Source organism: Dermochelys coriacea, chromosome 23 (genome assembly GCF_009764565.3).
Source record: "Dermochelys coriacea isolate rDerCor1 chromosome 23, rDerCor1.pri.v4, whole genome shotgun sequence".
NCBI classification, from domain to species: Eukaryota; Metazoa; Chordata; order Testudines; family Dermochelyidae; genus Dermochelys; species Dermochelys coriacea.
In genome coordinates this window covers 5,734,708-5,754,920 of record NC_050090.1, presented here as the reverse complement: position 1 = coordinate 5,754,920, position 20,213 = coordinate 5,734,708, and the positions used below count along the sequence as shown (strand labels likewise).

General features: G+C 57.8%; 1 protein-coding gene across 6 annotated transcripts; it reads left to right on the top strand.

The window, feature by feature from the left end:
* Window positions 1-312: 312 nt before the first annotated feature.
* Window positions 313-18,209, top strand: FBXO46 (F-box protein 46). 6 transcript variants are annotated; one of them, XM_038381923.2, is made up of 3 exons: window positions 8,533-8,852; window positions 10,640-11,344; window positions 14,124-18,209. In XM_038381923.2, exon 3 carries the CDS (start codon window positions 14,208-14,210, stop codon window positions 16,197-16,199), a length of 1,992 nt encoding a protein of 663 aa, XP_038237851.1. In that variant the 5' UTR covers window positions 8,533-8,852; window positions 10,640-11,344; window positions 14,124-14,207; the 3' UTR covers window positions 16,200-18,209. The 6 variants fall into 6 exon arrangements, with proteins under 6 accessions (XP_038237853.1, XP_038237856.1, XP_038237851.1 ...); XM_038381924.2 differs by lacking the exon at window positions 8,533-8,852 and adding an exon at window positions 8,908-9,041; XM_038381925.2 differs by lacking the exons at window positions 8,533-8,852; window positions 10,640-11,344 and adding an exon at window positions 313-506.
* Window positions 18,210-20,213: the final 2,004 nt, after the last annotated feature.

The window sequence follows — 20,213 nt, the reverse complement described above, 5'->3', positions numbered from 1 at the left end:
CACTTCCCCGTCCCACCCACCCGATGATGGGACAGTGGGCCCCAGGATGTGGGATCTGCCCTGCCATGCCCCCACCTCGGAGGGGAAACTCCTGCCTATAGATCGAGTTCAATCCTTGAGGGGGCCATTTAGGGATCTGGGACAAAAATTGGGGATTGGTCCTGCTTTGAGCCAGGGGTTGGACTAGGTGAGCTCCTGAGGTCCCTTCCAACCCTGATCTTCTATGCTTCGAGGTAGCCCAGTATAGGGAGGGGCTGCGAGGAGAGGGCCAGAGACTACAGCCCCCCGGATGCCCCTAGTTGGACCAGAGACTACAGCCCCCAGAATGCCCCTGGTTGGACCAGAGACTACAGTCCCCAGAATGCAGTGCGGGGCGGCGGCAGACGCGCTGGGAACCCCTGGGCGTGCAGAGGGCAGGAGCGCCTGCGCAGTTTAACCCGGAAGCGTTGGGAGGAGGAGGAGCTGCTGCTGGGGGAGGGGGCAGCGCGCCTGGCCCCTGTCCAGGGGTAAGAGCTGGGGAGCGAGGAGAGGGGTGGGGGCTGTGGATAGAGGGGGAGGGGCACATAGGGATGGGGCTGGGAGGGCAGGCCGGGCTGGGGTTAGAGGCTGTGGGGGTGGGGGCTGTGGCTATAGGGGATGGGGCTGTGGATATAGGGGATGGGGCTGGGAGGGTGGGGGAGGGGCGCATGGGGATGGGAGGGCAGGCCGGGCTGGGGTTAGAGGCTGTGGGGGTGGGGGCTGTGGATATAGGGGATGGGGCTGGGAGGGTGGGGGAGGGGCGCATGGGGATGGGAGGTTAGGCCGGGCTGGGGTTAGAGGCTGTGGGGGTGGGGGCTCATGGGGCTATGGAGCGTCCGAAGGGATGAGCTGTGGGGGATCTGGGGCAGAGGGGAGGGGCTCCTGGGGAATGGGGTAGAGGAGGGGGATAGGTGAGGGAGGGTCTGACTTTTGACGGTGAGTTACAAGGACTGCGCCCTTACGTGTGTGTTGCTCACTGAGCATCCTGTGGTCAAGGCCCTACCAGGCTGGCACTTCCTTGGTGGCCTGCAAGCCCCTTGCTACCCCCGCCCCCCCCCCCGTGACCCGGTCACTGGTTTCCATCAGTAATGCACGGTGTGGTGGGGAATTGTGCCTCCTGAAACCCGAACCTCCCCTCACCCCTGCTCATTGGTAAGTGGTTTCCTGCTGGTGGGCAGCGAATGAGATGGGGATTTCTCTGTCTGGTCTGGTTCAATTTAAGTGTTTTGGGGAAAGGGCCATCTGTTTATACAGCGCCTTGTACAACGGGGCCCTGTTCTTGGTTGGTCTTTAGATACGACCGTACTAAGCATCATGATTACTAACAAGGATCCAGTTGTGAAGCGGCACCCAGAGAGCCATCCCATTGCAGGGAGGACCCCCTCTGTACAACTCTGGGGAGACCTCACCTGGGATCCTATTCTGCTTTGGGCACCTCCTTACCAGAAAGCTATTAATGCATTGGAGGGAATTCAGCCATAGGGAGCTGAAAGGATAGACGTACGGGGCAGCGACGCTGAAAATCAAATATTTGGCTTGACTAAATGAAGACTAAGACCTCAGTTTTTCCTACAGCTCCATGCGGATGAAGGGGTCTACTGGCAGGGAGTTCCCTGCAGGATTGGGGGATGGAGAGCAATGGGGTCTAGTGGATAAAGCACTGGGGTGGGAGTCAGGATAACTTTTCCTGGCTCTGCCACTGTTCTGCTGGATGACTTTGGGCCAAGTCACAGCCCTTTAGGTGCCTTGGTTTCCCATCTGTAAAACGGGGGAAAGGATTCGGACATCCTCTGTAAAACAGTTGGAGATTTACTCATGAAAAGTGCTAAGTAACAAGGTGGGATTACGAATTAAACCCTGAAGTGCTGAAATGCCCAAGGAGGGAAAGGACTAATTTAGGCTGTTACAGATGGGTATAACGAGTGGTAAGGGGATTAAATGAAATTTAGGTTGAGTATGAGGGGAAGCTTCTCACCCATCAGACGTTTCTGACTGCGGAGGCCTCTCCCCAAGTGGGGCCTTTAAAACTAGGGCTGGGCAAAGCACTCAGAGCAATTGCAAGGTGCAGGCCTGGAACAGGAATGGCTCAGGTGTGATCAAACTCACTGGTCTTCCCATCCTATGCTGAGGCTGTCCTAGGGAGTTTGAAACCAATCTTCAAAAGGCAGGGCTGCAAAGGTGGGTGGGCTCCCCGAAGGGATGTCATCGCTGTGAGCCACGGACTGTGCTGAGCATGGTGTGGTCCAGAGCCCTGTCATTCTGAGGCTGGGGCGCTGAGTAGGACCGAATGCAGGGCTGTGTGGAGCTGGGGCAGCTGCTGTTTGTCTGTAAATGAAGCTGTGGCAGGGTGTCAATTTGCCCCACAGTAGCTAGGGAAGGGATGGTGGGTGGATTACACAGAATACTGGCACTGAATTTTCCTCAGGCCAGGTCTACACTGCAGACCTATGTCAGTGTAACTATATCATTCGGGGTGTGAAAAATCCACACCCTTGAGCCACGTCACTATATTGACCTTAACCCCCTGTGTAGACAGCACTATGCTGACGGGAGACCTTCTTCTACTGACATAGCTACTGCCTCTCAGGGAGGTGGATTAACTGTGCCGACGGGAGAACTCTCTCCTGTTGGTGTAAGAGCGTCTTCACTTAAGTGCTATAGCGGCACAGCTGCATCGGTGCAGTGTTTTCAGTGTAGACGTGCTTTCAGCCAATTGGAGGGGCTGTACAGTTACCTGTACACCAATTGTGCAGTTCCCTGAGCAGGGGCTGCACACCTGGGCTGCTGGGCCATCTGGTCTGGGTCAGGATAGGCCCTGCTGGCTTTAACCCAGTGGCAGGGAGGATTGGCTATGGAGATCTGATTTGCATGACAGTTATGTGGTTGTTTCTCAGTAACTGTACAGTAATTATATAAATCCTGGGAGTCTGGAAACTGACCTCACCCTCCTGTCCATGTGCCCATAACAAACATGGCCTCCTCCACTTCTGGCAACCCTCCCCTCCCTCTCAGCTTCTTGGCCATATTCCCATGACAAACATGGCTCCTCCAGCTTCTGTCAGCCCTTGTTTGGCACTGCAGTGCCCCCTCTCATCTGAAAGTACATGTAATCCATCCCCCGAAAAAGTGGTCTTTAAGCTGTTGGAGTGGAGAGTGTGAAATGGAGCAGAGGCAATGTGGTGCAGTGGTTAGAGCAGGACACTTGGGTTCTTTCTATTCTTCTGCCGCCGAGGCAATGTCACTTCATTTCTGCTCATTGATTTCTCTCATCTGTATAATGGAGACCCCAGTTGCCCTACCTCCTGAAGCCCTTTGCCTGAAAAAACACTACCTAATGTTTAGTAGTGTATTGATCAGGGTGGGATCAAGTGGAGCGCCAGGGTCCAAAGTGGGGTAGCCATGTTTGGTGAGGACGTATGGCTGGTGAGTTCTCGGGGCAGCAGGCAAGGAGGCGAAAGGAAAGAAGCTCAGTATAACAACTGGGAAGTGAACCAGGTAACAGCCTTATGCCAAGCTAACCTGCATCTTGGCCTCAGAGTTCATTCAGCTTAGGACATGGGGGACATTAGCTGCTCAGGTACCTCAGTAATGGCACAGGCTATGAGCTTAAACAAGAATCAGCGGGATAGAAATGCCATAAACAGTTCCTCCACCCCACCCCATGAGTACAGGGAAATTAGACTCTCTTGTGTGTGTGCTTCCTCCTTCACAGCTCAGCTTGCTTCGTCCATGCCCCACAGTTGGGCTGGGGTTTGAAAGGTGGGTGCTGCCCCCGAAGCATGAATGGGTTGTGTAGGCCTTACACAAACAAATCAAAAGAGCTTGAAATGTTCCTGGAACCCAGCTTGTATTTCAGACTAGGCAAAGGTGCTGCCTTCTGGCTGAGTCCTGAGGCGCTCAAGCTGGATGATCTGAGGGCGTTTCCTAGTAGGAAGTGGGTTTTCTTACCGGAGGCGGGGTTCGTACGCGCACTAACCCTCTGGTTTGGCCTGAGGTCATGAGGTTAGCTGGAAGGAGGAAGGCACGCTGATGCTAATGGGTTGCCCAGAAAAGCTCTGGGGAAGTGCTGGCCCAAAAGGGGAACCCACTCCTCAGTTGGAGGAAGGAGACTGTCCAAATAGCAACCAGCATTTGCTCTGCTTCAGGACCTTTGCTGCAAATACTCATCAGCCAGGCCTGGCCAGCCTCCTGCAAGGCAGGTATTATCCCCTTTTATAGACGGGGAAACTGAGGTTCAGGGACGGGAAGGGGCTTGCTCAAGTCGATGCCATAGCTGGGAGCGGAACCCAGGAGTTCTGACTCCAGCATATTCTCCCGGAGCTCGGAGTCGAGCTTGTGAGTTCATTTCTCCGGACATTTCTGCACCTAGATGTCCTTTTGGCCTCTTCTGCTACTGCAGCAGGTGGGGCACTGGGCTAGCTGCACCATTGGTCGGTTCCAGTTCAGTCCTGATTCCAGCAGTAGCCTGTCCTATTTGGTTCAAGAAGAGGTAAACCCCTCCTCCCCCACTATTCAACTGACCAATCAGATAGCACTGTACCATTCTCTCCCACTGGAGAGGGAGGATACTCTCCTTCCTACCCTCAAAAAACTGGTGTTGAAGGGTTCCCTGAAAATACCTGAGCTAGATCAAACTGTTTGGCAAATGCGCTGGTACTCGAGGTTCAGTAGCCCTTGTGACTTTCATCCTAGTGGATGCTTTCCTTACCCTTAGTGCCTAATCCCTTTCTGAGTTCTTTGCTTCGGTAATACCCTGCTGCAGTGAGTTCCATAGGTGAATGACACATGGTGCGTTAAGCATGCTCAGAGATATGCCCTGGGGTTACCATTTTTGATCTCCAGCTTTCCACCACCCCTCTGCTTTCCAGCCCCTGTGTGCTAGATGCCTGGGGAGCTGATGGGGTGTGCAGCTGCGTGCATCAAATGGGTGGGAGTTCATAAATGTCAAATTCCTACCTACGCCTTGGCTATAAAACAATTGTCACCTGGCAAGGAAAGGCCTCTGCTGAGCATCACAAGACCAGCCCAGGTTCAGCAGAGTCAGACGCTCCCGTAGGTGTGGCTGGGATTGAGGCTAATCGAAACTCTGGGCTAGGATGATCTTGTGCAAAGAGGTGGCATTTGGTGTCATTGTGCAGTTCAGGGCAGCTGAGATACTGAATAGGGAGAGGTTTCAGAGGAGAGAGAGGATCCCTTTGCTTTGAAGCGTCAGGCCTAATTGCAAGGGGCATGACGCTATCCCTCCATCTGGTACTTATAACACCCTCTTCATCACAGTCTCTGACGTGTCCAGGGGTGGGTTGTCTGAATGGCTGGCTTTGGGTTGAGGAGAGGTGGCCGCACGACCAAGGCTTTGAAAACACAGCAAACCATGAGCATTGTTCTAGGACTGCAGCAGAAAGCGCTACACCTCTCACGCTGCATCTGCTGCTTTCAGCCACCCCGTTCCTAGAGCCGGGAGCCCACTTCTCACTGGGTGCCCAGCTACGGAGAAGCAACGAGATGCTGCAGCAGTGGGCACCCTGGAAATTCATTGATTGCTGGAGCTTGGGGGGACCTGGGCTGAGTTTGAGAGCAGAGCTGGGATGCTCAAGCAGCTTCCTGTCTGATCTAACTATGCCGCTGGCTACAGGTGTCGGCAGCCAGCTTTTGTCATGGGGGGACCCACTGTGGAGTGGTGGGCGAGGAGCCAGGTGTGGAGAGCAGGGCTGGTAAATCCCCCTCATTTGGAAGCTTAGGGCGTCGGCTCTGCCCTTGCAAGGTCTTTTGGGGGGGAGTGTTTCAATTCTTAGATCTATGGAGCCCTCTCCTCTCAGGCATCCCAGACACTCCTCCCTGAGCTACTTGCCTGTGTACCAGGGGCTGCTGTCCCTTTAAATGCAGCTTGTCAATCAGTGCAGGGAGGCAAGGGAACATCTCAAATTGGTAAGTGAAAGTGCAGAAGTGAAACGCTCAGGAGGCGTCTAAAGGCAAGGGAGACTGGCAGATGGCACCATCTTGGCTTAAAGGGGCGTCGCAGAACTCACTAGCCCGGTCCTTAACCCTGCTGAGATCTCGTGCCTTGTCATAACTCCTGGCGTTCGGAATTTGGGGGTCCAGAATACTGCGTCTACGCTAGGCTCACTTGGGACCATCTTGCCTCCCTCACCTGCTTTCCTCTCTAGCCTTCCTCTCCAGCCCTATCTGCTTCTCGGTTCCTTTCCTCTGAGTTGCGGTTCTAATGGCACAGGAGCAGACCTGGCTTGGAGGAAAGTTGGGGATGGAGGAATCCCAGAGAGCAGTGAAAATTCAGGGTAACTTTGAATTGGACTTGGAGAGAGGAAGAAAACCAGTGAAAGGAAGCGGGGATGTTGGAACGGGGGAAGCTGGCACAGGGGGTGTTGTATTTGGGAGTGGTTGGAGGTGTCTTCTAAGGCTTTGTTTGTATCCTGTTCAGATTTTTTCCTGACTAGCCCCCCTTGGCAAACAGGTGGATGTGATACCTACACAGTGACCTCTTCAGGGCTCTCTCTTTGTTACTTGCCTACCATGCTGGGGAACTGATCCACCACTAAGGGGTGCTACTGTAATAACGAAAATCTCAGGAGAGGGCACTGGGTCTAATTCTGGCTCAGCCACGGACTTGCTGGGGGACCTGGTGCCTCCAAGCTGGGGTGTGAGGATGATGAATTTTTTGCAGAGGTTTCTCTAGAAGCATTGGCTGGGCGCTGAAGGGGCTTGGGTGGCAATTCTCCATAAGCTGGTGTTCAGGCCGTAATTGACCTGCTCCTCCTTTCCTTGCGTATCTTTATCTTTGCTTTGTGGCGACCCTGAACCGCAAGCTGCCAGTGTCTCCCCCTTCCACAGAGCTGCTGTGCAGCTCCAGGGGCAGCTTGTGCCCCGGACCCATTCGCAGTCTGTGCCCTCTTCGGGTGAGTTTCCAATGGAAAGATGCCCAGAGAGGGACACCAAAGTCCCAGACTGACCGGGACTGAAACCGTGCAAAGTTCCATATTTGCCAACATCTCTCCAGCCAGGCCGGCCTGGCTGCGGCTCTTCCGCAACCCCTTCATCATCCCGGGAAGCAGGGGTTTCTTTGGAGCTCAGAAGTGTGCCCAGACATGGGCAGAGGGGGGGTACAATTAAGACAGGCACAGAAGCCTGGAATCCTCCTTGTTCAGGGTACATCCTACCTCTGGCTCTGCCATTTCTGTATGGCCGCATTAGAGGGATTGGTCTGATGGACAGAGACTGTGTAATCCCACCGGGGGCTTGTGTATGGCCTAGAGAGGGAAAAGGAGATTTTACTGCTGCCGGCTCCAGGAGGTCAAGTGTTTACAGAATGAAAGGACCAGGGTTCTAATCTGGGTTCCCTCTGTGCGTGGGTGGGATGGTGGCTATAGGTCAAGGGGAGCTAGCTGAGGTGTGTGCTGTAGAGGTATCTGCCGGGTATTGCCGTACAGCTGAGATTTGGGGGCTCAGGCAGTGGATCTAGCTCCCTGTGGATGTAGTATGAGCATAAGCAGTATGAAGGTGGCGTCAGCCCTGAGGCCAAGGAGCGTGTCTGCTGCTGCAGAAAGGCTGGTAGAGGAAGGAGGACACCCCAGGATAACGGGCTGGAGGATTCTCCGTTGCTTGGAGTCTTTCCAGCAGCTGGGGTGTATCTATTTCTAGCTCCCCCAAAATTACTATCCGCTGGGTACATTCTCTACTCTGGGTTATGAAGGAGATCGGGCTGGGTGATCCGAGCAGCCTTCCCATCTACAATTAACGTGCACTGGGCCAGCATGCAAGTGCTGAGTGGATCACACCTCGCCATCCTTCCAGGCTGTCTGCAGAGTCAGGTGGACGTTGCGGCATCAGGTCACGTGTGGACCATGAAGAGATAAGGCCCCCCAGCTTTCCAGGGGAGGTTTGCCCGCTGCGGGTCCCCAGCTGGCTTGCCAAACCGAACCAGGGAGCTCCAGGAAACCGAGATGGGGAAAGACCCTAAAATTTGGATGCTGCCTCTACAGCCCATGGAAGCAGCACTGGGGTTTGGTCTGTGCCGCTGTCCCGGGCCCTCTGGGCTCCTGCTTCCAACTCTGCCCTGACCCAGGAGCGCTGAGAGGTGCGCATGGCTCACAGTGGGGTTCGTGCTGGAGATTTTCACCTCGAGGTCACCCGACCCAGCTCCGCGGTGACCCCCGGCCTAGTGAGGCTTCATCCGAAGCCAGAGGGTGGCAGGCAGACCCTCCCTGGCAGGGCGGGTGTTGGCAGGGCAAGCTGTGTCTCCAGGCTGGCGCCGAGGCCAAGGAGGGGGCGTTGGCGCTGGATTCTCCATGTGTTCAGCTACTGGGATAATCCCTCACCCTCCAGCGGCCCGGCCCGGCCCTGCGCCTGCTGCCAGGCTGGGGAACAGCGCCACGCTCCCTAAGCGGGAAGCCCCTGGGTAGGCTGAGGTTCTGCTGTCATCCATATATGGGCATGCCCCAAACTCGGCCTTCTGATTGGCTGCCAGCTCCATGCATATGTCTGTCAACAAATGGCTGGCGCGGGCGGGCGCGGGGGGGGGGAGGTCGGGATCAAAGGCCCCTATTGTACTGTAGGGACCGGCGGGCCCGAGTGATGGGGACGCGGCCCCTTTAAGGACCGGGCGGCCCCCCCCCCCCCGGCAGCCGGAGCTCGGCGGCCCTTGGGGGGCAGATGCCGGCACAGCCCAGCCCTGGGTGGCTCCGGTGCCGACCCCCCCGCCCCCTCCCCCCGCCCGCGGAGGCTGCGCTGCAACCTGTGGCTGGGCGGGCCCCAGCAGGGAGGGGGCCGCAGCTGGGAGCGGGCGCGGATCGGACCCCCCCCCCCGGCCTTGGGGGGCTCGGGTAAGGGGGCCTGGCGGGGCGGGGGTTGGGGGCGCGCTGGGAGCTCGGGCTTTGAACCCTCCCCGGGGCCCGCCTCGCGGGGCACACGCCGGGCTCGTAACTCGCCACTTCCCGGCCTGGGCCTGTTGTGCCGTGAGGGTGCAGCTCCCCCCACCCCCCCCCCGAAGGAAGATTAGCCCCATTCTACAGGTGAGGGGGGAAACTGAGGCACGCGGCGACTAAGTGACTTGCCCAAGGTTGCCCCCCTGGGGGGAGGGGGGCGCTGTGTGGTGGAGCACCCAGGACTCCCAGCGCGGTGCGTTATCCGCCAGACGCCCCCCCAGCGCCGGGGGCTGGGTCCCTATTAGCCCCCTGCGGGAAGCTGAGGCAGACCCAGCTGGATCTCTGGCATGGGCCTGATCCTTGGGGTTGGTTTCTTCCCAAATTCTGGCTTTTAGTACCAGAGCCAGAGTAGCAGCCGTGTTAGTCTGTACTCGCAAAAAGAAAAGGAGGACTTGTGGCACCTTCATCAGATGCATTATGAAGTGAGCTGTAGCTCACAAAAGCTTATGCGCTAATTTGTTAGTCTCTAAGATGCCACAAGTCCTCCTTTTCTTTTTGCGAGTACCAGAGCCGTTTGTTTGTTTTTAACTTCAAATGGACCCCCCACCCCCCAAATCCAGTCTGCTTCAGAACCAGGGAAAGGGGAAGGGAAATGCATTGCTCCTCTTAGGGGAGGGATGCCCCAGCTGGAGACCCTGGGTCCCTCAGGGTGGGGCAGACAGGTGCAACAACCGGCCCCTCTGAGCTCGAAAAGCAAGTCAGCTTGGGAGAGGCAAGGGGGAAATCGGGCAAGGTCTGAGCGGGGGCCCAAGTCGTACCCTCATCCCCCACCCCCAAACCACTCTCCTGCCTGCAGCATGGCACCTCCCAAGTTTTAGGGTGGTGTGGATGAAAGGGCCCAGCAGATAAGCCCTTTGGGGGGCAGGTCTGGGGCCTGTCCCATCTCCTGTCCATCAGGATCATGCTGCTCTGTGCATGGTTAAAATAACGCTGCCTGAAGTGCGGGAGTCAAACCTGGTTCTGCTGGGCGGGGGGGCGGCTTGGTGTTCTGTGGGGCAGTTTTTGCCCCTGTCCCAGCTGTAGGAGTCAAACAATCGCCATTCAGCTGAACATAGGGATAGCTGCAGGCTGGCTAGCTAAAGGATCTAGTCCCCAGCTTCAGAGCCAGAGCCAAAGCCAGCCCTACGCTGCCCCGGGTCAGGCAGAGCCTCCGCCATGGGTCGGTTATTGCACGTTCTCCGCTCAGGTTTCTGGGAGTGTCTGGTGCTGGCCGTGGCCATGCGCAGGACTCGATGCCTTTCTCCGCTGCTCTGATCTGTTATGGCAGCGCCTGTCTGTGATCCAAAGGGCGCCGCTAGCTATGCTCCCTCCAGAGCCCAGTGGAAGGCCGGCTTGCAGGCTGCTCTGGCCAGTGGCAGTGAGTCCCATGGACTCCTGTTGCTGAGGTGAGCATGGTCTGTGGACCCTCAGCATAACAGTACCTAGAACCACTGTGCCATACCTCTTCAAAGGCTTGATGCCCCCATTTTACAAATGGAGAAACTGAGGCGCAGAGGGGCAGTGACATGCTAAGAGTCTCACTTTGAGTTGGGGCAAAGCTAGGAATGGAACCCAGGAGTCCTGGGCCCCATCCGCTGGAGCAGTCTGCCTGGCTTGGGGTGTTGGTGGGATGCTCCAGCTGCCCCAGTGGCTCCCCAGCTCTTGCTTTTAAATGCTTCTCTGACGTCTCCTTCTTTTAATTCCAGTGACAGATCAGACTCCTTGCCGCCCTCCCCCGGCCTGCCTCTTCGGCTGATGCCCATGGCTGTCAATGCTGCATGGATTTCTGCATCCCCACCCCCCCATACACACACCTGGCAGGCTGGGTCTCTGTCTTGCTGGCAGTGTAACCCACCGCACAGGGAGGAGTTTAACTGGCCGTCTCTGAGTGCTTCGGACGCGCCATGCAGCTGAGTGGCCAAGGGAACCTGGGCAGGTGCCTTTCCTGGCTCCCATGTATTCAGATTTGCCACCTTAAGTGTCACGTTGACACGGATTTTTTTTTTTGGCATTATGTTTTCTTTCTTGGAAGCCCATCCGTGCCCTCAAATCCTTGCTTTGAAGTCACCTTTCTTTGACTGGCCCAAGCTCCTGTGAGGGCTCCTGGCTGCTACCCCTTGATCCGCCTGAGTTTATGAGAGGAGACGGCTACTCAGTAGAGCTTTGTCCCCGGCTCCTGCAGTGCCCCCAACCTGTGAAGCGTCAAATGCAAGTTTCTTTTCCCCAGTCCCACCCCTCCCTAGCAGGGGCAGGATAGTGAAACTGAATGTGTAATGAAAGGAATTTAGGTTACACCTGATGAGCTTGTGGAACTCATTGCCACATGAACCCGTTGAAGGCAAGTGTTCGGATGACTCCAGACAAGGATTGGGCATCTGTGTGGATAAAGGCACCGCCTACAGATAGATATGGTAGGATATAGGTGCAAGTTTTGGAGGGGTCTAAGATCTGGTGCCTCAGAGAATTAACTGATCATTAACTGATGGGCTGGTGGAAGGAGGAAACTTTCCCGAAGCAGCTATTCCATAATCGTCCACTGGGGGTTTCTTGCACCTCCCTGTGAAGCAGCCGGTGTAGGCCACTCTTGGAGCCAGGATACCAGGGTAGATGGGCTCCTGGTCTGATTAATTCTTCTGTGCGTCTCTAGCCCCGCTGGCCCAGGGAGCGGGTTCTTTGTTCAGTCTGTCTCCTAGGAACTCGTCCCAACGAACAGGCAGCTGCCTCAGACACGGGCATTTGGTTGATGTGCAAATCGCTTCTGCGACCATGCCCGGGATAAGTGAGGCTCGATGCGGCCTCAGGAGCACAACCCGACTTCAAACCGCCTCCCCTCTCTCCTCCCCACCTGCCTGCTCTGGCTCCCCCAGAGGTACTGAAAGAGCCAGTTGGTTCTGGTGGGTCAAAGCGCCTCACCCCATCTATGGCCCGCCCCGCAGGAACAGATTAGGCCCAGCGGGCAACTTTGGCTGCTCCCAGTATTTTATTTTGTCAAATGAAGATACCATCAGGTCAAAGGATAACTCACCCCCATCCTTTCCCCAGCATTTGGAAATGGGGGTGAAGACATGGGACTTGGGGTTCTGTTTTTGGCTCTGGGATGGGGGGAGTGGGGTCTAGTGGTTAGAGCTGTGGGGGCTGAGAGTCAGGACTCCTGCCTTCTTGGCTCTGGAGGGGGAGTGGGGCCTAGTGGTTAGTCGTGGGGGGGCCGGGTGTCCGGACTCTTGCGTTCTACTGGCTCTGCCGTGGAGTCACCATGTCCCTGCGCCAAGTCTTGTCTCCCTTCCCTTGTGGATCGTGCTGGGCTGTGCTTGCGCTCGCTGGAAGCGAGTGACTTACTCCTCTGGACGTGTAGGGAGCAGCATCGACTCCAAGAAGAACCCAGCCCAGCCACGGGCAGCCTCAGACTGGCACGTAGCTGGCGCTGGGCCAGTGCTCTTGTCTGGTGTCGCTTGCAGGTGGCCAGCCTCTAACCACAGTCCTGTGGCGGGGGGGCTCTGTGCCTGGCTGTCCTTGCTAGCAAGAGGTCCCTGGTTGGGGTTTGCCCAGGCGTGGCCGAATGGGTAGAGCTGGCATCAGGGAGGGGGCCCTGTAGCCTGTCCACCCTTGGGGGCATGGCCTGGGATTCTGTCCCGCCTCCCTGGGGGCTTTAGGCTGCAGAGGAAGGGATGCAGCCCTCCTTCATACCTGAATGCATCCTGGTAGGGGGGCCGCAGGCTGTGGGCATGAGCCCCTGGGGGCAGGTGGGAGCGCTTCTCCAGGGGCAGACTGCGGGCATGAGAGTTGGGGTACGTTCTCATTGGGGCCTGAGTTCCTGCCTCATCCCCGTCTGGCCTCTTGACCCCAGAGAGGGGGTCACAAGTTAGGCAGGGTCTGCCTGGTTAGTACGTGGGTAGGAGGTCGCGGCTGGTGCTCTCCCCTGGCAGTCAGTGGTGACCCCAATGCCCCAGCGTGGTGCTAGGGGGCGCTGTGCCACAAGGAGTGGGACGGGGGCTCTCCCCTGGCAGTCAGGGTGAGCCCAGTGCCAGCCCCAAGGGGCGCTGTGCTTCAGGGAGCAGAGTGGGGGCTCAGTAGGGGGCTCTCCCCTGGCAGTCAGGGCTGGCCCCGGTGCTGTGCTGCCAGAGACACCATCTTTCCGATAATACGTGAAACTGAGACCGTGGCCATTTAAAAGAAAAACCCATTGCATTTTTTGCGCTAAGTGGAAGGATTAACCCCAGTGTCTGTGCAAAATTCAGACTTGTGCCTCTGGGAGCTTGTCCTGCCATTTCAGTTTGATGGGGGATACTTCACTTCCTGTCCCACACAGCTGTCCTGTGGCTGTGTGTGGTTAAACAGCTCCCATGTTCCGCCCCAGAGGCAGCTGCATTTCAGTGGTGATATGTACTGCCTGTAACCAAGAGCAGGACTTGACCTGAGAGGCACCATGGGGACTTTTGGAGGGTGAAAGGCCCCATAGTGCAGGGAGATGGGGTGGACAGCATGTGTGGGGTAGGAGGGCATCTTCTGAGCTGTTAATGCCTGCAAAGTGCTCATTGCATGTGAGCTTCATTACGGTAACTTTGAGCTGCAAGGGTTGATTGCTCCCAGCCCTGTTTTGCACATTACTTGCTGTTCTAGCTCTGGGCACTGTTTTTTTTCCCTCATGGTAGTGACCAATCCTGTTTTGCTCTTGGCCTTAACGGTTTCCTGTGGCAGAGAGTCCCGCAGGCTCATGGCACACCGTGAGAACATGTATTCCCTCTGCCCCCTTAGGAACTTGCTGCCTTTCCATTTGGCCAGCTGCCCCCTCCTCCTCGTCTCAGGAGACTGGGCGAATGGAAGCCCCCAACCCGCTTCCCCTAGCGTGCTTGTTCCATCTTGAAAGGGGACGATCCCAAGTGCCACCCCTCCCCTTACAGAAACCTGCGCTGACAGCAGAGACCTGTGCTGTGGCAGAAGCCAGGCCTATGGGCAGCCGGGGGAGGGGGCAGGGGGTTCAGCAACGGGGTTTGGTGCTGGGCCAGGACACGTCGGTCTCCCCTCCTGCTGGTGGGCTGTGGTGGAGGCTAGGTGGCATTAGTTATGGGCTGGCTCATACTCCTAGACCCTTGAGTCTGGAGTGGGCGAACCCCTGGGCTGGTTCCCAGGCTGGCAGACCGATTCGTTTCCATCCAGCCTTGCTGATCAGTGTCTGTCTCTCCCTTTCCCCAGGTGGCTCCGAGCCGGTGAAGATCTCGGCGTCCGGCACCAGAGCGCCATGAGCTAGGGGGGCACTGCCTGTGCCATGAGCCCGGGATGGATCAGAACACCTTCTCGCACATCCAGCTGTGGTGCCCACGGCCCTTCGGCACCTACTCCCAGAATAAGCCGTGCGGCGGCAGCCTGGTGAAGAAGCCCTTTGGGGACTTTGCCTGCAAAACCAAGGAGGGGGAGGAGAGCGGGGAGGCCTGCTCCGAGAACACCCCGCCTGCCCCGGCCCCACCGCCTCCCCTGGTCTCCTCCAGCCCCAGCCAGGGGGAGGAGGGCCGGGTGCTGCTGGACACCTGGTACGTCATCAAGCCAGGGAACACCAAGGAGAAGATCGCCTTCTTTGTGGCCCACCAGTGCAGCAGCAGCAGCCGCGCCAGCACCATGAAGGTCAAGGGCAAATGGGGGAGCGACAGCTCCAAGGCCAAGCGCCGGCGGCGCTCGCACGACCCCAGCAAGGGCAAGCCGTGCCCGGGGAAGGATAAGGAGGGCAGCAAGGAGGCGGAGGACGTGTACCTGTGCCCGGAGGCCCACGCTGAGCCGGGCGGTGACACGGACCTGCTCTCCGTGGCCGAGATGGTGGCCCTGGTGGAGCAGCGCACAGCGCTGGCTCTGCAGAGCTACTCGCGGCCTTGCCCTGGGGGGGCGCCGGCAGCCCCGCCCTCCCCCGTGGTGTTCTTGTCGGCGGATCAGGAGCAGGCGGACGGGGAGAAGAACGTGGTGGGCGGAGGGGGGGGCCAGGACTGCAGCCGGGTGGCCGAGGCGGTGGCCCATTTTGAGTCACAGCAGGAGGAGCGGAGCATCCTGCGGCAGAACGGACTGTGCTCCGAGGCGGCCGAGTGCGTGACCAACTCCCAGCATAGCCCCGGCGAGGTGCGCATCGCCTTCCGCATCTCCAGCAGCCGGGACCCCCGCTCGCCCCCCGAGGTGGGCTCCGGCGCCCGCCCAAACTGCATGTTCATGAGCTGCGGCACCGGGGGCCCCGCCACCGGCTCCGGCGCCCATGCCAAGGACAAGATCACCTGCGACCTCTACCAGCTGATCAGCCCCTCCCGCGACTCCCTGCCCAACAACGTGGACTTCCTGCTGTCCAGTGCTGCGCCCAAGGGCGATGGGGCCAGCGAGCCGCCCGACTTGGAGATGAGCTGCAGTGAGAGCCAGGCCTTGCCGGGCAAGCTGGACGCCGGCCCCGAAGGCAGGGCTGGGGAGAAGCTGGGGGGGCCGGCGGCAACGCCCCGGGACTGCGTGGCCGGCTTCCACGTGGACGTGGTGGTGACGGGCGTGGTGGATCAGTGCGTCTTCTTCGGCAAGGACAGCACCAAGAACATGAAGGAGGAGACGGTGTGTCTGACGGTGGGGACCCCCACCCCAGATGGGCTGTGCTCCGCCTGCGAGGATCCGCCCCCCGGCCAGCTCTTCTTCCTTCACGCCCAGGCCCCCCGGCCCGAGGACACCCGAGAGGCTGCCGGCTCCCTCCTGGATAGCAAGAACAACAACGGCGAGGGGGGCGTGGAGTGGCCGGACGGGCCCGGGCTGGAGCCGGCGGCCTCGGACACCTCGTTGTGCCGCCTCTACCGGCACGTTTCCCACGACTTCCTGGAGATCCGCTTCAAGATCCAGCGCTTGCTGGAGCCCCGCCAGTACATGCTCCTGCTCCCCGAGCACATCATGGTGAAGATCTTCAGTTACCTCCCCACCCAGTCGCTGGCCGCCTTGAAATGCACCTGCCACTACTTCAAATCCATCATCGAGACGTTTGGCGTGCAGGCCACAGACTCCCGCTGGAACAGGGACCCGCTGTACCGGGACGACCCCTGCAAGCAGTGCAAGAAGCACTACGAGAAGGGGGACGTGTCTCTCTGCCGCTGGCACCCCAAGCCCTACCACCACGACTTGCCTTACGGACGCTCCTACTGGATGTGCTGCCGGCGCACGGACAAGGACACGCCGGGCTGCCGGGTGGGGCTACACGATAACAACTGGGTGCTGCCCTGCGACATGCTGAGGGACCGAGCGGCCAGGCGGGAGGACGGGAGGTGAGGTGGGGCGGACAGGCACTGGGGCGGGAGCCCACGAGGTCTCGTGTGTGTGTGTGTGTGTGTGTGTGTGTGTGTGCGCGCGCCTGTGTGTGTGTGGGGTTTGGTTTGTTTGCCTGGCTGTCTGGTGCTGATCTCGGCTGCAGCCCATCCTAAAAGAAATTGACTCATCCACCTACAAAACTATACAGGCCCGGGGCCAAATCGCCTCTTCCCCCAGCCATTACAATATCCAGCCCCGCCCACCTGCCTTGGGCAGGGGGTCCTTGCTGTGCCCCGGCTTTGCAGCTTGTTGGTGGCTTCGGGGAGAGCAGCTGTGAATTCTCCTGCTAGCCTCGTGTCCACCCCTTCTCATCTGCCGCTCCTACCTGCTTGGTGAGCGCTGGTAGGTTATCAGCGGTGGATTCACCCCCAATCTCCTTCCCCCCTTTCCGGAGCAGAGCTCCCCTCAGCCCATCTGTCCTGCTGCCAGCGGGCACGTGGAAGCCCCCACTGATCGGAAGGAGCGCGTGATCGGAGCCAGGCTCTGCTGTCTGAAACTGTGAAACCCCCACCACCGCTAGGGCCCGCTCCTCCCATGCCCTCGTTCGGGCGGCACCGCACCCATTCTGATCACTGATTAGCCTCTCCAAGAGAGGGCTCCCGGCCCTGCGGGCTGGCATGGCGAGCGTCACGCCGGCTGGGGGTCCTGTTTCCAATCCAAGCCATTCACACGAACACATATCGGGGGACAAGAAATCAGCCTTTGGGGAGAGAGAGAGAGAGAGAGAGAGAGAGGCAGGCCCATTGCTGCTTGGTAGAACCCATCACGAGGCCGGCCAACCCCGCCCCTGCTCAGAGCCAGTGAGTGGGTCACAGCAGCAAGGGAGCTAGAGGGGATGGCCCCCCCCCCCGAGAGAGCCCCTTTTGTCCCCATCCCTGCCTACATGCGGCAGCCTCTCTGAAGCTGAGTGGCAGCTTGTCGTGGGTTTCTTAGATGGTGGCCACCAGTTGACTTTGCCAAGCTGCTCAGACACCTGGGTTCTCAGCGAGAGGGGGTGGTGGCTGCTGGCCTCCCTCCGGCCATCAGTTGGTCCCTCCCCTTTTCTTCTCGCCAAGTTGCTTGCGGGAAGGGGGATTGTCTGTGGGGTCGGCCCCAGCCTGGCCCTGGTCGCTATTGGCCAGTGTCACTGGCTCTTTGGAGTTCTGTCCGGTAGTTCTAATCCCCATATGGACTGGTGGGCAAAGGAACCTAGCTCTCCACTCCCCACATGCCGGAGTGGCCCAGTGCTAGGGGAGGGTGGGCATTTCTGTAACCGCCGGGCCAGCCCCACAGCTGGAATGAGTTGGCCTGAGCCTGATGGCTTCAGTGGTGCCAAATGACATGCCAACTGGGGGTCTGGCCCTCGGCCTCCCCACCCGTGCCTGGAACTGGGGCTAATCGCCAGAGCAGCCTTTCACCCTGCCTCTTTGCCCCCTGGGGTCCTGATTCCTTCCCCCTACACACGGCCGTATCCCCTCATTGTTCCAACCCCATCCAGCTGGATGCTGGGCTCCCACTAACAGGGTTGGGGACGCTTCTCCCTCACCTGCTGACTGTTCCACTCCCTCCCTTTTTGCAGCCTTTTAATTTGAACCCACAGATCTTATCCCCTCTCCTTCCCGCCCCCCACCACAAGTTGCCTTGAAATCCTAGCCCTACTCTTTTGGCTTACACATGAGTATGGTGGGGTCGCACCAGTTCTTGTGTCGCTGGGCTCGTGTGGCCAACGGCTACACCTCAATTCCTGGCTAGCATCATGGTCCAAAATCAGGGGGCCATTCCCTGTCTTCCCCATCAGGCCCATTTGCATCCCCACCCCCTTGCCCTAAGGAGGCTGTCGGCCCGTGGTGCTCTAGTCCCCAGGTGCCGATCCGGTTCCGGATCCCCCGGCCCGGGCACAGCTCTGCCTGGTATTTATACACCTGTATCTGTGCATGTGTGACTTTTCAAATGACTGTTGAGTGGAAAAAAATTAAACAACAGAAAAACTGACTCGGGGAGTGATTTTTTTTTTTTTCCCCTCGTCCCATCCCCTGTCAAAAAAGGGCTTTTGAAAGATAGAGAAATTGCCTCCTCCACTTAGCTGGCTCCCTCCTCCAGAATAAAATGAATCATGTCCCCCCGTCACCCAGCCATGTGGCGTTAAAGACTGGTAATGCATTCACCATCTTAATGCCGACTTTTTCCTAGGATAGCTCTTCAGAGCATGCTTCTGCCCCATTCTTCCACGCTTGACAGGGTTAGCGGCGTTCAGAGTTGTGTCAGAGGCAGCCCCTGTTGAAATGATGCAGGCAGTCCAGCCGTCTGAGCTCTTATTTCAGGCTCTCTGCAAACTCAGGCAGCGGGTGCCTCGCTTCCCCTCAGGTCACATGTGGGAGGAGCAGCTGGAGCTGTGGTGCCATTTGATGCAAGAGGCAAACTGGTGGGAAAATTTGGATAAGAATGAAAAAAAATTATTTTGGCCAATATTTGCTCTGGGAAATTTGGAACACCCTGGGGAAAGCGGAAAGCACTGTCGTGCTGCAGTGCCTCATGGGAGTTGTAGTTTGGGTACTTCCTGCTCCTCGTCCCTGGGGATCCTGGCTGGATGATTGCTTCCAAGATGCACCATGGTCATGGAGGGGGGCCGCTGGCTGCAATGCAGGAGATGAAGTCCAGTTGGGAAGTCTGGCCCATAAAGGGGAATGGGCAAACGAGGCAGCCTCATGTGGCTCCCATGAGCCTCTCACTTTACATTATTTGGGGGGATGGGTTTTTTTGATAAACCAAATCTAAGTTGCCTGCAGGAAGCAGATGCCTTTTGTGAACAATTACATTTACTTCTTAACCAATTACCCGTCCAAAAACCAAGATTTTGGGGAAATTTCTAAGCCGCCCTTGTGGTCAGCGAGGTCTGTCCCTGCCCCCACCCTGGCTAGATTTTCACTTCCCCTGCGCTCTGGGAAATGCCCCCTGTTCTCAGTGTGTTGTGGGGGGACTTGGCTGTCCAGGCTGGGCCCTTGGGATGATGGTGGGAAGGCGCTGGAGAACTAGCCGCGCTCGTCCGGAGCTAGCCTGCATCCGCATTGCAGGGCGTGAGTTGTGCTAATGTGAATGTTAGCCCAACTGGTGTTTCTCAGGGTAAGCTGTCACCCGCCCTCCTAACGTTTGGCCCGAGGAGAAAGTCACTGCAACTTAAAGCTGCCAATTCAAAGCTGATCTAGGCTAGGTTGCTTCCCATGTTGCTCCAGTGGCCAGTGAGACTCTCTGCCACATGATGCTACAGAGGCCCAAGAGTTGAGGGGGATCCTGAAAAGGACTGGGAGCTTATATGGCTAACAAGCATCTCGAATTAGAATAGCAAATGCTGAACTAGTCCCCGAAGGGCTGTGAACCAGCCTGCTTCCGGGCAGGACCCAGCCACTGCTAGGGGTCCGGAGGGAATTCCCGGAGGGCAGGTTATCCGCTAACTGCCCCCCTGGAAGGATCTTTGCACTTTCCTCTGGCCACCGACAGGCTGGGCAGCCCCTGGTCCGATGCAGCCTGGTGGCTCTGCTCACCTGTGGGTAGGTTGCCCCAGGCTGGCTGGGCGCACAGGGTCTGGGGCCCAGCTTCATAAACCCCCTCTCTGGTCCTATTATGCCCAGCAGTTGCTGGACAGGGTGGGAGAGGCCTTGAGGGATTGGAACGCCTGCCTTATAGGGAAAGACGCCAGGAGCTCAGTCTGTTCAGCTTAACAGAGAGAAAGTTAAGAGGTGACTTGATCCCAGTCTAGAAGAACCTACCTGGGGAACAAAACTTTGCTCATGGCTCTCTTCAGTGTAGTAGGCAAAGGTCCGGCAGGATCTGAGGGCTGGAAGTTGAAGCTAGATGAATTGAGACTGGAAATTTTAACAGTGAGGGTAAAGGGCCATCCCTAAACCGTGTAACATTTGGGGAGCGATTTTCCAAGCTCCACTTGTAACATGGAAAGAAACGTGCAAAATTAAGGACACCCCCTCCAGGTGTTATCTAATG